Source organism: Varanus komodoensis, unplaced genomic scaffold, assembly GCF_004798865.1.
Source record: "Varanus komodoensis strain SLA01 unplaced genomic scaffold, ASM479886v1 scaffold12, whole genome shotgun sequence".
NCBI classification, from domain to species: Eukaryota; Metazoa; Chordata; class Lepidosauria; order Squamata; family Varanidae; genus Varanus; species Varanus komodoensis.
In genome coordinates this window covers 1,501,158-1,523,059 of record NW_025335349.1, presented here as the reverse complement: position 1 = coordinate 1,523,059, position 21,902 = coordinate 1,501,158, and the positions used below count along the sequence as shown (strand labels likewise).

Below are 21,902 nucleotides of genomic sequence, written 5' to 3'. Positions count from 1 at the left end.
AGGTGTGTGTGGTCCCGAAGGTGATGCTGGTCTGCCATGCCACAATTAGAGCCAACATAGTTGATTATTCTTCTGGACAAGGTATTGCAAAGGAGCCGTCTTGCACCCTTGCTGTCCTTGGAAACTCCCATGGTTCCTCACTGTTGGCTGTGCTGGCGCAGGCTTTGGAGAACTGCAGGCCAAAACATCTGTAGTCCACATCCTGCCCAATCCTGCCTTTCAGCTTTCACAGATGCCAACACCTCCCCACCCCCATACACATGCTTTTATTTGTGCAAGCTCTAGGCTCATCCTAGCAGATAAACTGTACCAGTAGCACAGCTGATAGTCTGTTTATTACTGAAGGTGGAGGAGAGCTTTAAGAAAGTATGACATTGGCAAGAGGGATTCCACAGCCTTCGAAGTCTCCCTCCCATTAAAAAGGTTCACAAAATTGCCTTTCTTCGGGTTTAGGGAATTGCCTTGGTGACACCAACCAGTCATTTTTTAAAAAATACTTACAGGAGTGTTTACATGTTGGATCAGTATACTGGGGTTACCTCAGCCTCTAATGAAGATTAAAAGATAAACTAGGCATAAAAACCAATTACTGAAAGTCATGTGGGTGTGTGGCGGTCTGTAACAAGAGTCCAGCAGATACGTACGTTCTACTGCCCTGCAAAGAGCAGGTGGGAGAAGAGGCTTGCAGAATATTGCCATTTTCGTCCTGGGAAAGGCGATAACCAGTGACAGAAGAAAATATGGCTCAGTCCTGCAATTCCATGGTCACTGCTTGATACAGCACTTCTCTGGAACTCAAGGGGCAGCTTTCTGGAAAGCAGGAGGGTAGAAAGAGCGTCTGAAGTAACTCAGCACCTGCAAAGCCTATTCTTCTGACTGTTTTGATGGAGCTATAAGAAACCTGTGTTTTCCTCAGCTTAGGATGAGTTCTAATCCACATTTCAGTGGAAGTTTGAGGTTACCATTTCTGCAAGGGGAGGTCAGTGAAGGTTTCATTGTTGAAGAAGCAAGCCCACTGATTATACCCCCATGTGTTCTATTCCCTTTTTTCCTTTGAAACAATCTCAGAAAAAATAATAGGACTCTCAAGAATTTGGCACAAAATTAAGCCCTGCAGCAAACCCATATGCTCTACCCTCCCCTTCTCCTTCACCCCTCCCTTCTGCTGCAATCTCATTGCTACCTTTTGGGTTAATGCAGTTGCATTCAACTTGAAACAAACCTTTTTCATATGCATAATACAAACATCTTTGGTGATTTTTCTACTAATGATTTAAGAGCATATGTGGCTAATCTTAACCCACTTGGCTTGGAGTGCACATGGCTGTTTAAAACTTAGAGGAAGCCTTCAGCATCTTTTATCTCTCTTCCTGCACAGTTTGGTGACTCCCAGCAACTCCGTCTTGTCCGTATTCTGCGGAGCACCGTTATGGTTCGAGTTGGAGGTGGATGGATGGCACTAGATGAGTTCTTAGTGAAAAATGATCCCTGCAGAGGTATGTAGGAAAAGGTCTTTCATTATGAACATCAAGCTCTTTAACAGTGTATAACAACTGCTGTCATAGATTAACTGGGGGCAGAGGTTGGAATGATGAAATTTAACTTGTATAAATCCCTACTTTGGTTAAACACCGATTCACTCCTAAAGTGTTCTACTTATTTATATACATCTCAGTATTGTTAAGAACCTGTACCAAAGGAACTGTAGACCTTGCCCATGCTTTACTCCAGCCTTCCACAACCTAGGGCCCTCCAGATGCTTTAGACTACAATTCCTAGCATTCCCACAGCCATCTGCAGTGCACCATGTTGGGGAAAACTGCTTGATGGGCACCACGCGAGAGCCTGACTTCCTCAGAATTCTTTTGGCTCAAAATTCCCCAACAGTCTGAGAAAGCTGGAGGAGAGTCAGAAACTGCACATCAGGAGAAGGAGAAACTATTAGCCGCCCGTCTCTGTCTGTTGCTTAACTCGTGTTTTCCTCAGTTCTTTGTGGCTAATTTTCTTTAGGGGTGGGGTCATGAAGGAGCAGAGCATGTGGCAAAGCCATCTCATGCTGTTAGGAAAAGCTAGGCTCATGGGGAAAAAAGGATAAAGGAAGGAAAAAGGGGTTCAGTAGATTGCAGCCTAGATCTGCTAGGTACAGTGTGCTGATCTGAGAAGTTCAGATTTGGGAGCAGATTCTTCACCCAGCAAGTACAGTGGCGATCTTAACTGCAAGAAAAAGCCTGTTAGAACTCCCTTCTCGTCATTGCTGAAACAAATTAGAAAGGAAGCAGTGTGATTTTGATTTTTCATATTGGATGCAAGAAATATTTAAGCCTGGGATTACACAGATCCTCATTTTAAGGTTGCCAGTTTCAACAGTGTTGGTGCCCTGTTAGGGCCAGGGGGGCAGGTGCCGAAGCTCCAGCCAAGAGCAGAAGTGTGCTGTTTGCTCCCATGGTGGCCTGAATCCATCCATTTGAGTCCTAGTGTGGGACAGAAAAGCCACTCAGGGAACTGCCCACAGCTGCTGCTTCCAGCCCTGTTTTCTTCCAGCTCGCTTTTCTCTTGGCTCAATAGATTAATTTATGGGAAATATTTTCAGGTAGCAGCATACGGCATACCATGCTGGGGTAAAATCAGCAACTGGGCATCTCCAAGCCATTATTTGTGCTACTCAGTTCTCCAAAGGAAAATAACTGCTGACTTACTCAGAACACTTGGACAACCGGTCCAGAGGGCTTAGAATCTCAAGTTCTAGCTTGCTTGTTTTTTCTGATTGTTTGGCATCCAATATGGTGTCACAATGTACATTTGGCAGTAGTGAATAGACCAGGGAGGCAGGGGGAGTCTCTGGGTTTTCTCCTGATTTACTTCTGGTTTCTGATTCCAAACAGTTTATGAGCGCTGTGATGCGTGTGTTGGCCCCCCCCAAAAAATAAGTGTTTGTGGGGGGAACTCAAGCATGCAAGCAAAATGTCAGCTTCCTGAGGTCCTACTCTGGTCCTCTGATGCTCCCCAGAAGGCCACACATCCTTTTCCTCCGACCACCAGTCATTCAGCAGTTTTCCAGCTTCTGTGCAATTTCCCTTCTATTCTAAAAGGTAGAAATGTCCCTCCTGGAACTTAGTTACTGGCAGCAAAAGCATTAAGCTAACATTATCTGCCACTTTTAATATTTTTGGTCCCATCCTTTTGCCGTTGTCTCCATCCTTTTGGGCCTTTGGTCCCGCCAACCAGTGGGATGTGGCCTCTGAAAGCTTCTCTGAAATTGAATTCTGCCTTCCGGCTACCAGGGTTCCCCTTTGCCTGGTAGTTTCTTTGAGAGAAGAGATGCTGTCAAGGACCTGGGACAGTGAAGCATGTGAACATCACTGGGGCTTTGGAGACAAAGCCTGGGAAAGCAGGGAAGCTCTGAATACATTTTTGGCCAATGTTTTCAAGCCCCTGTGGTGACTCCTAGTGCGCACTGTAACACGCTCAGAGAAAGGCTTTCCAGGTATGTTGCCTTCCCCTTTGTGGAAGGTTTTAAAATCTCAGACACAAGCAGCTTGCTTACCCCAGCAGGAGAATAAAGAAGTTCAAGGGGAATGGTAAGTACAGCAGGGGCTATTCATTGATTCCAAAGGGTTTTTTTTTTAAGGATTCACCCATTTTGCTGCTGATGTTTCTGCTGGGAAATGTTATGGAATGTTAAAAGAGTGGTGGGGAATGGAGTGCTTGCTTCCAGGGAACAAAAAGCAGCCAAAGTACATGTAATTTTTCTTCTCTGGGTTGTTAAAAAGCACTGACGTCTAAACAGCATGCTGTGAGTTAAAAAAGAAAGATACATATTGTGGCAGTATAAGCATTTCTTGGAGTGATACTTATGTTTCTTTTTCTTTGATCAGGGCAGGCCAGTTCTGCATTGCCCATCCACCATTTTATCACATACAATTAAAAACATACTGCAAGTTTGAGATTCCAAATGCAGAATAAAATGTCGTATGAGTGGATGTTACCAGTGGGTATTGAGAAGCAGGGTGAACTGCATCTCCCATGAAAAATTGCTTCAGTTCTGCTGTATTTACATTCTCTTTGAGTCACATTCTACATTCCTGTTGTTGCAGGAATTAATAAAGGCACCCTAAGCAGAAATAGCTACGGAGTCTGCATTCCATCACCACGTCTCGTATTCTCCTCTCAAGACTCTAACAGGACATAAATAGCATTAAGAGATCCAACTCTGATTGTAATTGACTCTTGCAGTATTATAATGAATCAGATTAAATGGGGTTTCTTCCCTGACTTGATAAAAAGCCAGTTAATGAACCTTTCTTCTTCCAGTCTCTAATTAAAGCCACTGCTTAAATGTAATAATCTAAATAAGATTCAAATTATGTTGAAAGGTCATGTACATTTTCAATACATTGGTATACAAAGTGGTTGTATGGGGTTGATGATATAAATAGCTGCTTCTGTATTCATATATTGAGTCATATCTAAATTCTATCAATTTTCTATAAAAGCCAAGGAAGTTGCACCCACCGTATTTACTACTGCGATCAATTAAATAAATTATATTCCCAGTAGTCATAAAGCAGGAATGACTTTCTTTAACACAGCAGCACATACAAATATGGAAGATTTTGGATTTTCTAAAAGTAATGAGAATAGTTATCCTTACACACACATCCCTAAGAAATGTTTAGGTTGCTGATTTAAGAACGGATTTTCCGCCAACATGCATGCAGAGTTTTCCGCGTCACTACCTATGAGTCTGAGAGAAAAGCTTTGATTTTGCAAAAATCTGAGCTACTTCGATCACATTGTTTCATTGGGCAGCAGGGTTTTTAAGGTAACATTCTCTGGAAAGCAAATGAAACCTGGTGGATTCTTTATCAAATCTGCAATGAAAATACTGAATTTTAGGGGAGGCCACTGAGGAAAAGTGTGAATTGCATAGAGAAGTTGTTGGGGGTCTTCATGGGATCCAGTTTCCATTCTAGTCAAACACCATATGGTATATTGTGAGCTCATTTCATGCGAGTGCTAAGTCTCAGGATGGCATTGGTTTGTTCCGCTCACATCTCTCCCCCCCCTTCCTCATTCCCTCTCTTATTTTGGCAGAGAAGCCCTTCTTTTAATGGAAGACATGGGACTATCTGTAACTGAGAATATGCCAGGGGTGTTTTCTTTTGTTTAAGACAACATGACCTAACTTAGGGACAGTTAGTAAGAACTTTTGATCTCTTAAGATCTGTCTCTCGGCCTGCAGCTCTGAATCTCTTGCATATGCAACTGCTGTAATTGATTTCTTCTCTTGCTAACAATTTTCTTTTAATATGACCCATATCCTGTGTCATTTTTTCTAGTTCATCATCATGGGAGTAAAATGTTACGTTCGGAATCAAACTCTTCAATTACCACTCAGCCTACTATAGGTTGGCAAATCCCTCTCTTTGTCTCTCCTGTTCTTATTTTCTTTTCCATCCCTTCCCACTCTGCTGTAATATATATAAATATATATTTAACAAAATGCTTCACGTATCACATTTTTTAGCTTAACACTTGCTGCACTGGCTGGTGCTTGAAAGCTTCCCTTTAAATTTCCTTTGACACACTTGAAGAGAGTGTTTCAAAAGTGATTGCTATTAATACAGAGAAACCCAAACAAACGCTAACATATTTACGCATCTGAACCATGTGGACAGTTCTCACGTCAGCCTTTATACCTCCGTGTGCCTGTGCCTAGTATCAACTCTTTCTAGTTTGGGAGTGTCCGTTTGCCATTGCATGTTGCCAATCTGCATTATGTTATAGCTTAGAATTAATATGGTTTATGCTTTTCTCTTAGCGTTTATTCATTGTAGCCAGCATATTTCTGAATCATCCAAACAGTGGTAGCTTTAGTCAAATGGACCTCCAGGTTGTGTCTGTGCATTGGTAACTCAGTAGCATGTTGAGCCATTCCATTTTCATGCTGATTTCCGTTGAGAGCGGTTCATCTTTGCTGGCATAAAATCTTAGATATGCATATTCTGCAAATGAACTCTTTTGTCTCAAACAAATGCATTACTCACTAATGTGTTTGATTTGTTTGTGTGGCCTATTTGTTGCAACTTGGCAAGGCCAGTTGCTGGGAAGAGCAGACAGGGAAGTAATCAAACCTCAACCTGTCTTTTTCACTTGCTGCAGCAAAAGGGAGGACAAACATGGAGCTCCGTGAGAAATTCATTTTGGCAGATGGAGCTAGCCAGAGCATGGCAGCCTTCCGGCCCCGAGGGCGCAGGTCCCGACCTTCTTCAAGGGGAGCATCACCCAACAGATCTACGTCTGCATCCAACCCACCGGCACAAGGAACTCCAACACCAGCTGCTTCTGCAATGACACCCAAGGTAGGATTTGAATGGTGCAGCTAATGTTTGAGCACAGTTCATAAAACGAGGCCACACTTGCAACAATTTGCAGTAATGCTACCCTAAGTTCAATAGGGGAAATTTTAATTCTACACTTTTTCAAAGGAAGCTAACAAAGTTTTTTATTGTTTTCCCCCCTTACAATTGCAGCGCTCCTGCAAGATGGGAAAAAAACATGTAAGCTAATTAGAAAATGGAACAAATTTTAAAGGAGAAAAACATTAACCCTCCCACTGCATTATAACAAACACACATACCTCCACTTTTGTATAGAATGCTTGTGGTCAGCTGTTCCTGCCTTGTTTTAGTGTCCTTTATTTTTGCTTTTTACTGTGAGATACAGTTTTCATAATCTGACTATTCCTCTCCATGACGTTGTGTTCCATCGACTGTTCTTCACATTTGTGATTTGCCATTGTTTCATGCAGACACCCCATCATTTAACACGCAACTATGGTAAGCCATGGTTGATAAACAGCAAAACGACATCTCCTTGTAAACCACCAGAGTGCTCTGAATATCAAGTGTCATCCACAGAGGTACAGTAATAGATGGATATTCTAGCCTAACAACACTTCCTTCACTAAACTGTACTCTTAGCTAACAGTGACTACAGTCCCTTGTCCAACTGTGCTGTACCTTGTATATTAATGCACTCTATTGTTTTCGGCCTTCTATCCACCAATTTTATTTTCTCTCCTTTTTAGCTTGTATATTGGTAAATCATTTGAAGTTCGTCTGACCTTGTTAAGCATGCCTTTAAGTTACATAACTACACTCAAAATTGTAATCCACTCTGTATGTGTTGAATCTCATGTATGTATAATTCAAATTATATAGAGTGCTCTTGATCAGGGAGGGCAACTTACCAGATGTTTTGGCCTACAACTCCCATTGACCCTAGCCAGCATAGCTCAAGGTGAGGAATTATAGAGATGTAGACCAAACATCCAGAGGATGGAAATTCGCCCACACCGGCTCTAGAAAGATAGTTAGATATATAACGTTCTGCTTTCGTATTCTGCCTGATGGAGAGTTCTGTTAAGTACACGATTTTTCAAACTCTTACACTTATTCCAGTATCATTTTACCTGCATATCATACAGCCATATGATCCTGTAAAGAATTAACTATTGCCCAGAGAAAATTCAGTTTTAAAGGGGACCCTGAGATTTGCCCGTCCATTTGACAGTGGGTACACCCTAGGATGATGACCCAGCTAAAACGTTTCACTTTACACAATTTTCTGTGAACCTCTGCAGTTATGCAAGTGCAGCTATAAAATTAAGACGAAGAGTGAACATATTTGTACACATTGTGCGTACATTATTTTTAAATGGTTCACAAGCCACCAGCAGCCCCTTCAGGTGCTATTTGGGCACTTTGAAGGGGATGTCAAAAGCTGTCAAAATGGGGTTCATGAAAACCGGCCAGCTTTCACAATCTTTGTTAGAGAAAGAATACATGACAAGACAGCCGCAGCAAGAGGACAGCCACTTGCAGTTTCTGCAGCAGACAGCCAGGACCAGTTGCTCACAGGTGCCGTTTCAGCACTTGTGCAGCAGCTGGCACTAGCAGGTACCCAGGCAAACTTGGCAAGAGCGGAAAGGGGTTTTTCTTGCTCCTGCTAAGTGGCTTCGTACCCAATTCCCAGCATCCAAAGTTGCCCAGGTTCAAATGACACAACCACCTATTATGGGTACCACAAGCTCAAGAGGAACCATGGGTTGTTAGAATGGTGTGTCGCCTTCAAACAGTCTTCCCCGCAAGAATCTATCTGGGTCTGTACAACATGGCAGCCCACCTTGATTAATTTCAGTGCGCATCTTCTCTAAGTATGACTAAGTCTGGACTCAACCCATTACCATAATCTGCCCATTGTGGGCTGTCATGTCATATGAACCCAATTGTAGTCTCACAGGAAAAGAGTGTTGATTGTCCTCTTGTTATACATAAGAACACCAAGAATTTATAGACATCAAAGAATGCAGGAGTTCCCTATGTTTTAGTGATACATGCTATAATAGATACATGACCCGAAATCAATGGAATTTCCACTGGATCTTATCTTCTAACAAAATACTGTATCCTATTAGTACCAAGCTCATCAAGCATTAGCTCAGGGAATAGTGTGTCATTGTCATTCTTGCTTATATTTATCTATTGTACAAATAAAAAGAAGACTTCTGATACTTTCCTTCTGGCTCTTTACAGCACTAACTTCACACATTTTTGTATGGCTTTGCTTTCTGAAAGAGAAACACATAGCTGTTCCATTGACTCATCCTTCCTGTGAATTAAGTTTATTTCATATATAGAATAATTGTTTTTAAATGGCCATAGGATTTAAAATATAGTATGAATTTCTGGCAGTGTTGAATATTATGCTTACTTTTACTCTGTTTATTCAGCTGATAGCTAAAGATTATCCAAAAAGTTTGTTGGATCATGTAGAGACTATCTGGAGTATCTTAAACGCTTGCTGACAAACCAGGGAAGTGTCAGGGTGTGAGAAGAGCTTAGCAAAAATGGGAAAAGCCAGGCATTTATTGGAGAGATAGGCATTGTTCCCCACTCAACCCAGGTGGAAACTTACTAGCTTAATGACTAAATATTACTCCCTTAATTAACTGATTAAACACCAATGCCTTACTGATTAAACATCAATCCTTTAAAGTAGTTACATTAATTCTGGAATGTAAGCATCACTTCACCTTTTGATATTAAGCATATGTGTTCATGGCCAAAGTTTTTATAAGCAGTAACTAAAGAATCGTGTAACCACGTCATCCTCTGCAGTACCTGCTCGACCTCAAATATACGTCGTACTAATCCAGCAGTGAGAACAACCCTTTTTCAGATTATGATAATGGGTTGAGTCCAGACTTAGTCATACTTAGAGGAGATGCGCACTGAAATTAATGAGACATCAGTCATGAATAACTGAAGTCCCAGAGATTTCAGTGGCCTGCTCTAAGTATGACTGAGTCTGGATCCAGCCTCATATAGCTTTGCCTAATATTAAATGGCACGCCAAATGGAATTCTGTACATACCACTGGGCTCTTGCCCAGAATTATAAACTGACGCAGATTCAAGACTCAACATGCAAGTAGGAATCATTTTCTTTAGAACTGATATCCCTTCCAGACAGGAAATGTGTTTAAAATAAAGTCTTTTGCCACCTTGGAGCAGGAGGAAACAATCTAGGGTGTTCTCAATAATTTGGGCTACAGCTCCCATTTGCTTTGACCATTGATTATTCTGGCTGCGTCTGATAGGAGTTTTAAACTGCAATATCTGGAGGGCATTTACTTAGAGATAAGCTTACTGTGGCATAAGCTTTCACAGATAAAAGTCCACTTAGTCAGATGCATGACGTGTGATTCTAGGTTGGTGGGTAAATGCAACTGGACGTATCAGGGTTATGCTTCTTTATATGATGGCATTAGCATAGATGGTTGCACAGGCAGAAATCCCTCCTCTCGTGTGGCTTGTGGTCTGAAGCAGACATGTGGAAACCACAGGGAGGACAGAGACAGATCGGGGCAGAGGCAGCGCTTAACACTCTATATGTTTTTACTGTCTGGTTTCCAACTCATTACTAAGTAGTGTTATGCAATCACTTTCTGGCATAGCTTGTACTTTGCCATGCATGGTCCGACGGAGGTGGTGTGGATGGAGTTCTGACTTCAGCTCAGTTCTCCGTTGATCTTTAATGCACTTGTTTTAGTCAACTATCCTTGTGTCCTACAGGGGACTCCGATACAAGGGAGTAAACTTAGATTGCCCGGGTATCTGTCAGGGAAAGGTTTCCACTGTGGAGAAGACAGTGGCCTAATTTCAACAGCAGCTACAAGAGTCAGGACACATTTTGCAGGTGGGTATTGAAAACTTTGGAAGAACAAATCTCTGGAATGCAGCTACCTTGTAAAATACCATTAAAATTAGACTGCCGTGTAGGATGACAATCCCAGGAGATGCCACCTCTTAGCATGGCATCTAAGTTGCCCTGAATGGGACATTACTTCCTCCATGGGACTACATTTCTAGGGGCTCTGCAGCAGGCTCATTTTAGAGCAGCCATGTAAACAATTCATTTTCAGTACCCCAATCCATTTTTGTTTCTCCTGCTTTGTAATGCTTGCTATATGTAAGAGAATCATTGAGTTCCCACTCTTTGTGCTTTGCTTATTGAAGCATCCACAGTGTGGCTGCTTGATGGCAGCCTGGTGCAGCCAACTTGATGTGACGCAATCCCTTCCTTGCAGCATAGCAGTGTTTCTGATGATGCTCTGATTCCTTCCGTAGTCAAGCTAGACGCAAAATGCAAAGCTAAGGTGGCATCTTGATGTAGATAGAGGGTTTTTTTCATGCCAGAGAGAGAGTGACTGCTGGAAATACCGTGTTCTGAAACATTTCTAACTGGAAGCAGAATGCTTTGATTCCAGCAGCCCAGTGGGTGGTGCTGGGAACAGTTCTCTGCCCTGTTAATGCATAGCCAAAGCCCTGGCTGAATAGATTTCTGGGTGCACACCGGATTCCTGTGGCACGCCTGCTAATGCCAAAGCCCAGGCAGGAGGGCAAAGACCCGTCAAAGGCAGCCTGCTGTATTTGCCCAGCTCACTCTCATACAATGGATATATTTTCCACTTCTCTTGCAGAAAACAGAAGGACCCCAAGCAGGCCTGGAAGTCGGGCAGGAAGCAAGGCTGGCAGCCGAGCAAGCAGCCGCCGGGGCAGTGACGCCTCTGACTTTGACATTTCTGAAATCCAGTCTGTGTGTTCGGACGTGTCAGAAACTGTTCATACCTCCATCAGGCCAACACCCCGACCAAGTACTCGGTCAGCAACTGGCAAGCCTTCCAAAATTCCAACTCCACAAAGAAGATCCCCCGCCAGCAAATTAGAAAAGTCCTCCAAAAGATAATGTGATATTGGCTCATCAAGGTCTTCTTTTCCCTGTGCATTAAATATTTAAGTTTGTAAGATGTAAAATATTCTGTAGAAATTATTGTGAATTATTACGAGAGTTGGATTTTTAATTTTGCAGATGGCCTTATTTGTGTATTTGTCTTGTTTATCTTATGTGTATAATTTTTGTCAGATTTGTTTTGTTTGTTTATGCCATATCCTATGTGGACAGGAGAAAGATTTTTTTAATGTAAACTAACGATTGTTTGCAGTAACATGTAGAGAGGTCACTAAAAGCAATTACTGAATGTACAGTTAAGTCTTTGCGTCCTGCGTCAACAAGGCCTGTCTATTGCTTCATCATTAACAGTAAAGGATACCTCATAACTTTGTCTTAACACAAATAAAAAGGACAAAAGGCAAAATTATGCATTTTAACCTTGCAGAGTGGACACTAAAAGCACGTGACAGGGATATTAAGAAACTGAAGACACAGTTCACATTACAGTTAATTAAACAGCATCTTCCAGAAAATTCACGGAGAAAGTTACTTAAACAGCACTTGCCAGTACTCCAGTATGTTGCAGCATTTTCTGTGCCATTGCTTTAAAAGAGGGCAGACACAATCTGGATAAAGCAATTAATACCATTGCATCAGAATGCCAGTATAATCCGCATTCATGTCAATGTGAGGTTTTCTTTTGCTTGAGTGGATGATAGCACTGTATCATTGGACTCATTTTATATTAAAGCAGTTTTGCTTGCAAGAAGAAAAAGAAATATAAAATAAATCTTGTCTCTTCTCTTTGTTGGCATTGTATTCCTTCTGTTTCAAGAGATGCATGTTCCGTACCATGTTTATGTCATACATGATTAGAAAGATCCAAATCAGTATTTGCAGTACAAATTCTCCTGTAATTTATCTCCATCCTCCATCACATTTCAAGCAATTTGCTTTATTCTTTTAATAAAACAGTATTTGAATAATATGTAAGCACAGTATGCTATTCATGCTCTTCTACAAAAACACTATTGTGCCATAAATAAACAAGAATATTAACTGGCTGCATGAGGAGAAGGAATAGGAAAGTCAGATGAGCTAGGATGGTTTTGTAAAGAAAGGGGCACACTTGTGAGTTTATAGCAGCATGGAAAACTGCATTGTGAAACTGCATTTACCCAGTGTAAATAGAAGCAACATTCCATGGTCACCTCCTGTGGCATTTTGGGGTAAAATCCAACATAGGTCCTAACAGTAGACACATTGCAATAGCTTTGAGTTGAATTAATCATGGCTAACTTAAGCCGCATGCATTTCAGTGGTTCTACTCTAAGTGAGACTTGGGCTGCATTTTATCCCTGGTGCTTGCCTCTCTAGACCCTTCTGCTCCTTCAGAACCGTAGAGCATCCATGGCTCTTTGGAAGAAACTGCCCAGAAGTAGTGCAGTCCCATCAGTCAATGGGACTGTGTGTGAATTGATCGACTACATGGGTTTGAGCAATCACCATAAGCAATATAACACTAAATTGCAGAATGAGGATATAGTGAAACCATGCACACATATTTTGATGATTTTCTATTATTATACTAATCCCTGATCCAAAACCAAATTTTTCAAATTATACGCCTCCTTTATATGCAGGACAATGGACAACAGCACATCTATTTAGCAAAGTGACTTATAATCTTTGGATTAAATCCAGCCATGCCCTTCCATGAATGGTAGAGCAGAAGCTTCTGCTGACAAATGAGAGCAAAGGGTATTGCATGCCTCTTCCTCCTGTGGCCCTCCCTGATCCAAGGGATTGGAGGAACCGCAGGAGGAAGGTGGCAGGGTGTCCTGCACATGGAAGGCCTGAGCAAAAAGTTGCTTTTCCCCTCTTCCACCAGCAGACACATGATTCTTCCCACACATAAAATTACGAGTGCTATCATTTTCCTTGTCTGCATGGGAAACTAGCTGACTTAGTTACAGAGGTGGGGCTTTTAACTCAAACTCCCCAGCTCTTGATCCTTTAGCTCCCAGCACTATTGCCACAGAAAACAGATGCTGATTAGACTTGCGTCCCGTGAAAATCTGCTTCAGACACCAGATGAACATGTCTTCTCTTTAACAGAAATCTTTGACTTCTACCATTGGATATATTCTCATCATCAGGGTTTTTGAAAAAAAAATGTGGCATACGCTTTTAAATTTAGAAATGTAATTCTCCATTTGAATTTTGCCCAGAAGCAAAGTCACAAGCAATGCTTGCCATTTAACAGATGCTTATGTAGTTTTTGAACTATGGATGAACTTTCAGTGTTGAGAATGACCCCATTGTGTTTGTCAAGGTCGCCCGTGCAGCTGTGTGCAGGTCCAGAGGCCCTGGCAAACCCTTGAGTGTTGCCCACTGAGGAGATGCGGCTTATGACTTCTTGCAATATTACTTTGAAAGTTTACTGCAGTGGTTTCTTAGTTCATATTGAAACACAAGTGGAATGCCCTGTGCCGCCATTTCACAGCACAGTGCGTTATGAAATATTATTGACCCATAAATCTGCTCATATGAAAGACACACAGAGACAGCAAAAGGAAAAACAGAAGTCTTTGATCATAACATTCCTATTTGGTGTGAAATCAGGGCTGTTTTGTGCATTACAACTGTCTGACAAGGGGATCATTTTTCTCCGTAATGTGAGTACCCATCCATTGCATGTATATGCCACTAAATCAGTAAACTTGTGGCATAGAAAATATACTTCACGCATTGCAGTAAAAAAGTCTAGTCTTATCCAGAAATCTTCAGGGAATTGAAATGTTGTGGCAGCACAAACTGTTAATAATAAAGAGTACATTTGATCTGACTGTCTTTATAGACTTTTCTTCCAGTCCTCTGAGATCACGAGGAGTGAATCAGAACTGAAATTTGTGGCTGTCTGTAAATCAAAAGGAGTTACATTCACACCATAAAGTAATTCATTGTGCTATTTGGCAAGATCCCTTTCTATTAAAGGAAGGAAGGCAACAATGATCAAGGAAATGAGTGTTTGCATTCATGCGGTATTTTTCAATGATAGTTGGTATTATTCTACTCTGGCCGTTAAAATGTGCCAGACTAGAAGTTTCCAACAGTGCAATCATATGCACAGAAAATGTTCTACAGCTCCTAGCATCTCAGCCATGTTATGTTTAAGCATGCATAGGATTGCGTTCTAAACACACCTTACTGGAAGGTTCTTCACATAACAGAGAAATGTTGTGTGATCTATAAAGAGGCCAATTGGCGTTACCTTTGAACAACACTATCCTAGATGTTTATTTCTGCCTCTAAGATCTCCTTGACAGGCTACAAGAGTGCAAATGCAAAGCAGTTGCCCAGCACAATCCCTAACTCTTTCAAAGCGAGGCCTGGCAAATTACCAAGCAAATGCAGACCTTTGAATGTGGTACCCTCCTAGGCAGACTTGGTTTACCTCAGAAATGCTTTGATGAGTCTTTGCACTTCCAGAAAACAGGACTGTTACAAACTCAGCTCTGTTTTCATGATGGAAAGGACCCACATTTCACGTTCATTTGCTATGCTTCATGATTATGTCTGGCTATTTTCACCAGATCCAGCTGCAGATGGCGAATAGGGCATCCCGAAGGGTCAGTGTGTCCTGCTTTTGTTAAGAAGGCAGGTTTCTAGTGCTAACCTTGTCTCATTTCGGTGGAGGCAAAATAGCTTCTGAAGGGAATTTTGAGAGTTTTCTGTTTAATGTCAAGAGTAAAAGCAAGACATGAAGTGACACATGGAAAAGCAAATTAATAGAAGCTTTCCAATAGAAGACCTTTCTGCAACCCTCATTTCAGAACAGAAACTAGCCCATTGCTAGTTTCAAGCTTTCTTGCTTTCGTGTGTGGATTTCTTACAGGCCCCAGTATAGGATTAATGAAAATTCATTCATTTCAGTTTCTAGCACAAACAAAATATAGTAACATTCAAACAAAGCTAGAAAGGTTGAGTCAAACTAGGGAAGGGGCACAAGTGAAGGTGTTCTGAGGTAGGTTAATGTGCTAAGGCCATAGATATCAGACTGTCAAATATGATGCCTCAGTCTCAAAGACAGCCTGCTGCTCTTGCATTTTTTTGTATTTGGCCATACATCACAGCTGCATTGCCAGTTCAAATAAGAACACAGAGTGCAAATCTGATCCATTGTAACACGGGAGGTGACAAACTCTTTCCACTGTTGGAGCATCATGCATTTGGCTGACCCAAGAGCCATAGCTTTTGACTTGCTTCCAAACGGCACGGATGTGATTCAACAAATCATGCATCTCTGAAATGTAGCAAGGTCTTCAGGACTAACATTAATACCAAGACTATCACAAAAGGGGCCTGCAGCTGGGCAACTCCACTTGATGTGGGCACAGTACCCAATTTCTGCCCTACATCACCAGCACCTTGGAGACTGAGATGAGACTTGTGAAGGGGGCATTCTGACTCCTACTTTTCATGGAGGTACAATAGAGCCATTTTGAATAGACCACTAGCTTTAACAGGCTTGATAAACCAGACTTCTAGAGCTCTGAGGAATGCTGCAGAATGGGCAGACCAAAAACAGGTACGGGAACGTGGACATTCTGCCCAATATGTATGCTTAGTAAGCTAAATTCCTCTTGTAATGCAGCAGCCCATTTTAATTTGCTGTACACAAAGTTGGTCCAACGTCACAACCTGATCAGATATCTATGCCTTCCACAATAGGCTTCTCTGTCTATTTTCAAATTTTTATTTTTATTTATTTATTAAATCTGGCTTACACCTTCACATTAGTCTAGCATGTGCGTATGGGTCAACTGTGACCCCAAGAATAAGCACCTTCCAGGCCATTCAAGTGATGTGAACAGCAGGCTGGGGTGAAAACTAAGCTGTTGGATGCAAGGAATTTCCACCTCTGTAGTGGGGCCAGAAAAACATTTCCAGTAGCTCAAGTAGGACTCAGCCACGTGGGTGGGTGAGTGTGGATTACCACTGGAGTGCAGGGGCCAAGATCAATCTTCTGGCTTAAAGTACTGTTGGAACAACTGGAACCTTCTGGCTTGACTGGCAACAGTGATTTCCTTAAGGGAAAGCATGGTTTGGCTTGAAATCCCTCATAAAATGGCTGATTCATGTGAAATCGGATGTGGAAAAAGGGCTCCTCAACACATTGGACCAGGGAAGAATATTCATGTTGCCCTATAAATTTAATGTAATGGGGGAGTTTCCTATCTTGGGCAGCTTTAATTTTGGGTCAAAGTCTGTCCAAATTCCCTTAGAATTCTGGAAAATGTTTTTGGTAATGCTATTACCAAATACTTAAAGAACTCGAGAAAGCAGTTCAATTGCCACGTGGAAAGTAACTCCTGAAAGGGGGGGGCAGGCCAAATGGCATGAGTGGGTTTTCTGATTAATGGAAGAGCCTACTATGTAGCTGAATTCTTGGATTAGGTCTGCTATGACAGGAATTGTTTGGGTCAGAGCTGAGACTAAATAAATAAATAAAATTGTGCATCTTTTGCATGGAAAGACAAAAATCCATGTCTCTCATCCATCCTGGCCCCCTGTTTAAATCCTCTCTTCATCTCATTGGGACTTCAAAAGATTCATGCCAGTATAAGACCTAAAATCTATTTTGTTTGGATCCAGCATTTCAACAACAATATATTCGCGGAACAGTTCTATGGCTCTTGGAATGTTATCCAAGGTTGCTTAGGAGTGACTGGTCTCCCCTTTGAAGGGAATCCTTGGAGGTGATCAGTATTCATTCTCCACCCCCTGCTCTGCAGCTGGTCTTATCCTGATGTTATTGCTCCTATACTGAAGGGGAGATGGGAGCATCGTGGAGGCAAGGCAGGCCCTCTCAGGATGCAGGGTGAGTGCCTGCTCAGGTGGTGAATTGGGAGGGTCAGCAGATGTGCTCTCTTCTATGGGCACTATCTACCTGCTATCTTCTATGGGCACTATCACCCTCCTGGCCCAGGAGAGTGACAAGCAGGCCTACTCTGCTTGGAGAAGCCCCATCCCCTTGACCCAGAGCCCTCCCACAAAGCAAGAGATCAGCTGGGCAGGTTCTCTGGAGAACAGGCAGTCTCCAGGCCACTTCACTAAGCTGCACTTTGGGAAAGGACCCCTGGACAGGCCACTAGCCTGACCAACAGGGAGGAGGAAGAGCAGAGGCCACGGTGCTGACTGGTGGTGGCCGCTGTGGCAGCTTGCGACCCCTCACCTCAGGTTGCCAGCAGGGAAGCTGGGAGAGCGTGGTCACCGCCAGACATGCCCTCAAATGCGATGGGAATCGACACGAACACCGAAGCTCAATCCGTCCCACTGGTTTGGATGGAACTGAATTGATGAAAGCTAAAGAAATCCCCAAGGGAGGGAGGGAGGGAGGAGGAAAACAGCAAAAATGCTGCTTTCTGCTCTCTTCCACCTTGCTGGCATGAACCTGTTAGGGTGTTGGATGTCTTGGAGTTCTCCAAGAAAAAAGAATCAATGCCCTATTAACAAATTACAAGAGCAGTACAGTGGAAGAAGTAAACTAAATATGGCCTTACTTTTATATTGATAACTGTAAGATCATTAGGAAGCATAAGAGATTTGAATCACAGTCAAATACTCACCACGACCTTCATTACAAATAAAGGACTACATTGCTGCTTTCTTGCTCTTGGTGTACGGATGCCTTTCAAGGTTTCTACTACAGGGATCCATAAATAAGATTCTGTTCTTGTCTCGGAGTCCGTTCTAGTCTCTGTCGTTCTAGCCTTGCTGCCTCATTCTCAACTGCAACACAATCACAGACTCCTTTGTGTTGCTGGTCCACCTAATGAGCACTTGGTATGCTATTACCATGCAAGAGAAGAGAAACATTCTCTGCCCATGACAACTGGCTGGAATCTCGGTGCCTGCAGGCGCCAGCACATTGCCTCCTTCAGGGAGCTGACAGAGACCCAAAGCAGCGCAGGTGCGGCCGCCGGGGCAGTCAAAACTGCTCCTGCTGGAAAGAGTGAGATGGCTGAGCTGCTCTTCAGGAGGGCAGCTCAACAGTGCCACTGCCCAGGGTGCAGAGACACAGAAAAATGTCAGAACGGGCCAAGGAAGCAGCACCAGATTGACATATGGGACTCATAATCGCAGCGGGGGGGGGGGGGACTTCTGACACATTTTTTAAAAATTAAGATTACTTTTATTTCAGTTGTAAAGATAAAAATCAGATGCAGCTAGGTGAAAGACTAAAAAGGATAAAGAATGATCCGTGGTCAACAATGTTCCGAGATCAGTTGTCCGATCTATGCATTCCCTGCATAGAAAATGCTAAACTGCAACTTACTGATTTTAATGATATAATGAATGAGTTTGCATCAGAAAAAGCTCAAAATAAACTGTCCTGACTTTGCATATAGTGTAATGTTATAACATAGTTATGATTCCCCTATGAATGGTCTGTGCGAATGTCTTAATTCTGTACTTTTGTAAACTTATTAAAGGTTATAAATTTGTAAATAATCTTTTTATCAATGCTAAAATTTCAGCAACTTTCTACTTGCACTGAGTGGATAAAGCAAAGAATAAGGTTTTGTTTTTCATGGTCAGCTGCTATTACGTTTGGGGCCCCCAAGGCCTCCTAGCCCAGGTCCTACAGCTGCTTTCATCCGGAACTGCAAGGAAGAGAAACTGAAGACAAATGCAGGCCTGATCCAAAGTGGAAGGACAGGTGAGAAGAGGGTGAGAACAAACTTTGGGTACTGGGGGTGGAGAGGGCGCAAGACAGGAAGCACCTCGGCTACACAAGCCCGTCGTACAGCCCCATGGGATCCTAGAGTGGCAGCTCATGGGCTATATGGCAGCATATGGCCCGCCTAAAGGGGACTGGGATCAGTTTTCATGGAAAGATCACAGGTCAGTGAAAGTAACAGGAATTCTGAGAAAAAAAACCTCTTTTGAACTTAGGTTTTTGTTGTGGTTTGCTTTCAAGATCAGGTATTGGTTGGACATTGGTGTTTTTCGCATATCCCAAGGAACAATGGTTATACCTTTGCACCCCAGTTGTTAGGGATGTACTGTGGGGATGTACACTTTTCTTTCGTGCCCTTCTAGAAAGCTTCATGGCATCACCTCTCTGGCCATGGTTCAGAACGGAAAGTTAGCTGGATTATAGATGGACCCTCACTCTGCTCCTGCAGGACTTTACTTATGGTCTGAAGAAGGCAGATGCCCGAACTAATCCAATATATGAGTGGTAAAAATGCCAATAAGTGTGCAGTTTGAAGCTGGCCCATATTCCCCTAGTGAGGGGAAACTGGCCCAATAAAAAAGCAATTGCCTGGCCTTATGAAGGACCAACATATCCGGAGCTGCATTATGGTCTGATGCTGGCTAGGCCTGTAACTTCTGTTGTAATGCACACAACTAACGTTTTTCTTCCCCTTCCCCCAAACTTCCATTCTCTGCTTTAGAACTGCTTCAGTATTCCTGGAATAGTAGAAGGTCTGCCAAGAAAAAAGAAACTGTTCTCGGCACGTTCAGTTTTGCATCTTACGTTTGCTTAGAGCGTAGCACCACGACGACGACGAGAACAATATAGCACTTGCCGGGCCAGGTTTGAAGCCATCACTGTTGCCTGCTGCCTTTTGGCGAGTCCTCCGTGGCTCCCTGGGCTGCAGCGTCCCAGGGTTTGACCAGAAGCTCCAACCCAAGCGGTGCCATTTCCAGGTGCCATCCTTTGAACACGAACGAATCACTGCATCACGGACCCCCATTCCCAGTGTAGGGGACTGCGTTCAGAAGCAAAGATGGTGCAAGGAATAGTGTTGGCGTAAGCGTGTCACAGGGACACTGGCGTGAGTCAAGGGACTTGGCTTTAGCGGGCTCAGAGGAGACACTTCCCTGGGTTCTTCCTCTGGGGGAAAAATGCTGGCTGTGCCATCAGCTGTCAGTTGTTCTCGAGATCCTCCCAGTCTCCCTGCATCTAGCAGCAAACTCCTTTTCTTCTCACCCAAAACACAGGGAGTGTTTTAAGACCTGGCTTTTAGGATCCTGGTCTCAGCCATTAGGTAGCTAATGAACCGAGCCAAGGATGTGAGGGCTTCCAGCTGGAGTGGGGAGGGAGGCAGGTTGCCTTCCCCCTTCAGCCTCTCTGCTTGATCTCACACTCTGCCCTGGAGGGCTGGTGAACGCTCTAAAGAAGATCTGGGAGTAGAGGATGCTGTGGAGGGAGGAGAGATTGGGAGTGGGCAGCCTCATTGCATGAACGGGAGTCCATCTGCAACAGATTAGCTTTTAACTGCAATATCCTCAAATATGAGAATGACACTTGCAGTCTGATCCTGTATATGTTTTCTCAGAAATCTCACCAAGCTCAGTGGGACTGTTTCCCAGACAGAAGTGCATTGTGTCACAGCTTTAGAGAAAGAGGGAGCAGGGTGGGAGAGGAATAATTCTACAGAATTAAGGACACTTCATGGGATGTCTGCATTTCCACATCCCTCTCTACCCACACACCCCAAAATGAGTACTGTGTTATTGAAATGGTGCCCCCCCCAAACACCAATCTCTTTCCATTCTCCAGTTTTGGAGAATCTGCTTCATCATCTTTACTTAACATTCTTTTTTCTTTTGTGGGATAGTTCAGTAGAATCTGAAGCCTGTTAAAAAAAAAATTCTGCAGGTTAGCTTTGATTAGCAACCGCTTACTCCTTGTACTAAATACCTCTACTCACGATACACAGGCTGTCAAAATTTACCAACCTCTCAAGATTGCTTTGCAGCAAGCAACACTGGCCTGGACCTGCTTTAAAGTGGAAAACAGCCAGAACCCCACATTTTCTCAGTGTAACTATAAACAACAAATTCATACATTCATGCTTCATTTTGTACTCAGCAGACTGAAGGTGGGAGTGGGGTACCCTAAATGAAATAGTGAACTTTTCCTCTTGAATACTGAAGATTTGCAGTTAATTCGGTGTGCAGTCCGCTTCTATGTTGACATTTTGTTTTGTTTTATTGACTATAGCCCTTGTGCGTACAGAAAAGAGCCATATTTAGTTCAGGTTTTGCTCAGTGACTCTGGGAAATGGTAACAAGGCCTGTAGGAGCTTTCCAAGTTGCAAGAAGACTAGAAATAAATCTGGTGGAAGAAACAGACAGCGACACGCTAATCTCATGGGTTGCGTGAATCAAGGAACAGGACTTCAGGAGGCCCAGAGGGAAAGCTTATTTTCGGTTCTCCCTCTGGGAAAAAATGCTGGAGACACCATCTGCTGTCAGGGTCATTTGCACAGCCACCATTCCCAGGAGCGTGCCAGATGGCCCTTCTTAGCCACATTTGTTTGGATACAATGCTTCATTTTGTTGGTTAACCTTTAGGGAGTTGGACCCGTTTTCATAGACTGGAAACGTTGAACAAGGGAAGGAAGCCACCCACAAGGTATTCTTTTACAATGCTCTTGCGATTGTTCAAGAACCCTGTTGGAGTTTTTGGGAGAGGAATATGATTAATGTATTGGTGGTTCAGTTCCTATCATGTTAAGATGAGGAGTTCAGCTGGAACTAGAGACATACATGTGCAACTCTGCAAAACTTGAGCTTGCTCAC

The 21,902-nt window shown here is 42.9% G+C and overlaps 1 protein-coding gene across 30 annotated transcripts in view; it reads left to right on the top strand.

Annotated features, from left to right (window-relative positions):
- The window catches only part of DST (dystonin), a 370,183-nt gene extending 358,082 nt beyond the window's left edge, over positions 1 to 12,101 (top strand). For 13 of the 30 annotated variants that reach the window (XM_044421551.1, XM_044421545.1, XM_044421575.1 and 10 more), the window contains 7 exons: positions 1,379 to 1,496; positions 5,340 to 5,408; positions 6,163 to 6,362; positions 6,534 to 6,560; positions 6,812 to 6,922; positions 10,139 to 10,262; positions 11,047 to 12,101. In XM_044421551.1, the coding sequence (XP_044277486.1) occupies positions 1,379 to 1,496; positions 5,340 to 5,408; positions 6,163 to 6,362; positions 6,534 to 6,560; positions 6,812 to 6,922; positions 10,139 to 10,262; positions 11,047 to 11,312 (915 nt within the window). In that variant the 3' untranslated portion in view covers positions 11,313 to 12,101. The remainder of the gene's footprint in view (positions 1 to 1,378; positions 1,497 to 5,339; positions 5,409 to 6,162; positions 6,363 to 6,533; positions 6,561 to 6,811; positions 6,923 to 10,138; positions 10,263 to 11,046) is intronic. The other 17 variants (XM_044421565.1, XM_044421570.1, XM_044421564.1 and 14 more) reach the window with 5 other exon arrangements.
- The last annotated feature ends 9,801 nt before the right edge of the window (positions 12,102 to 21,902 follow it).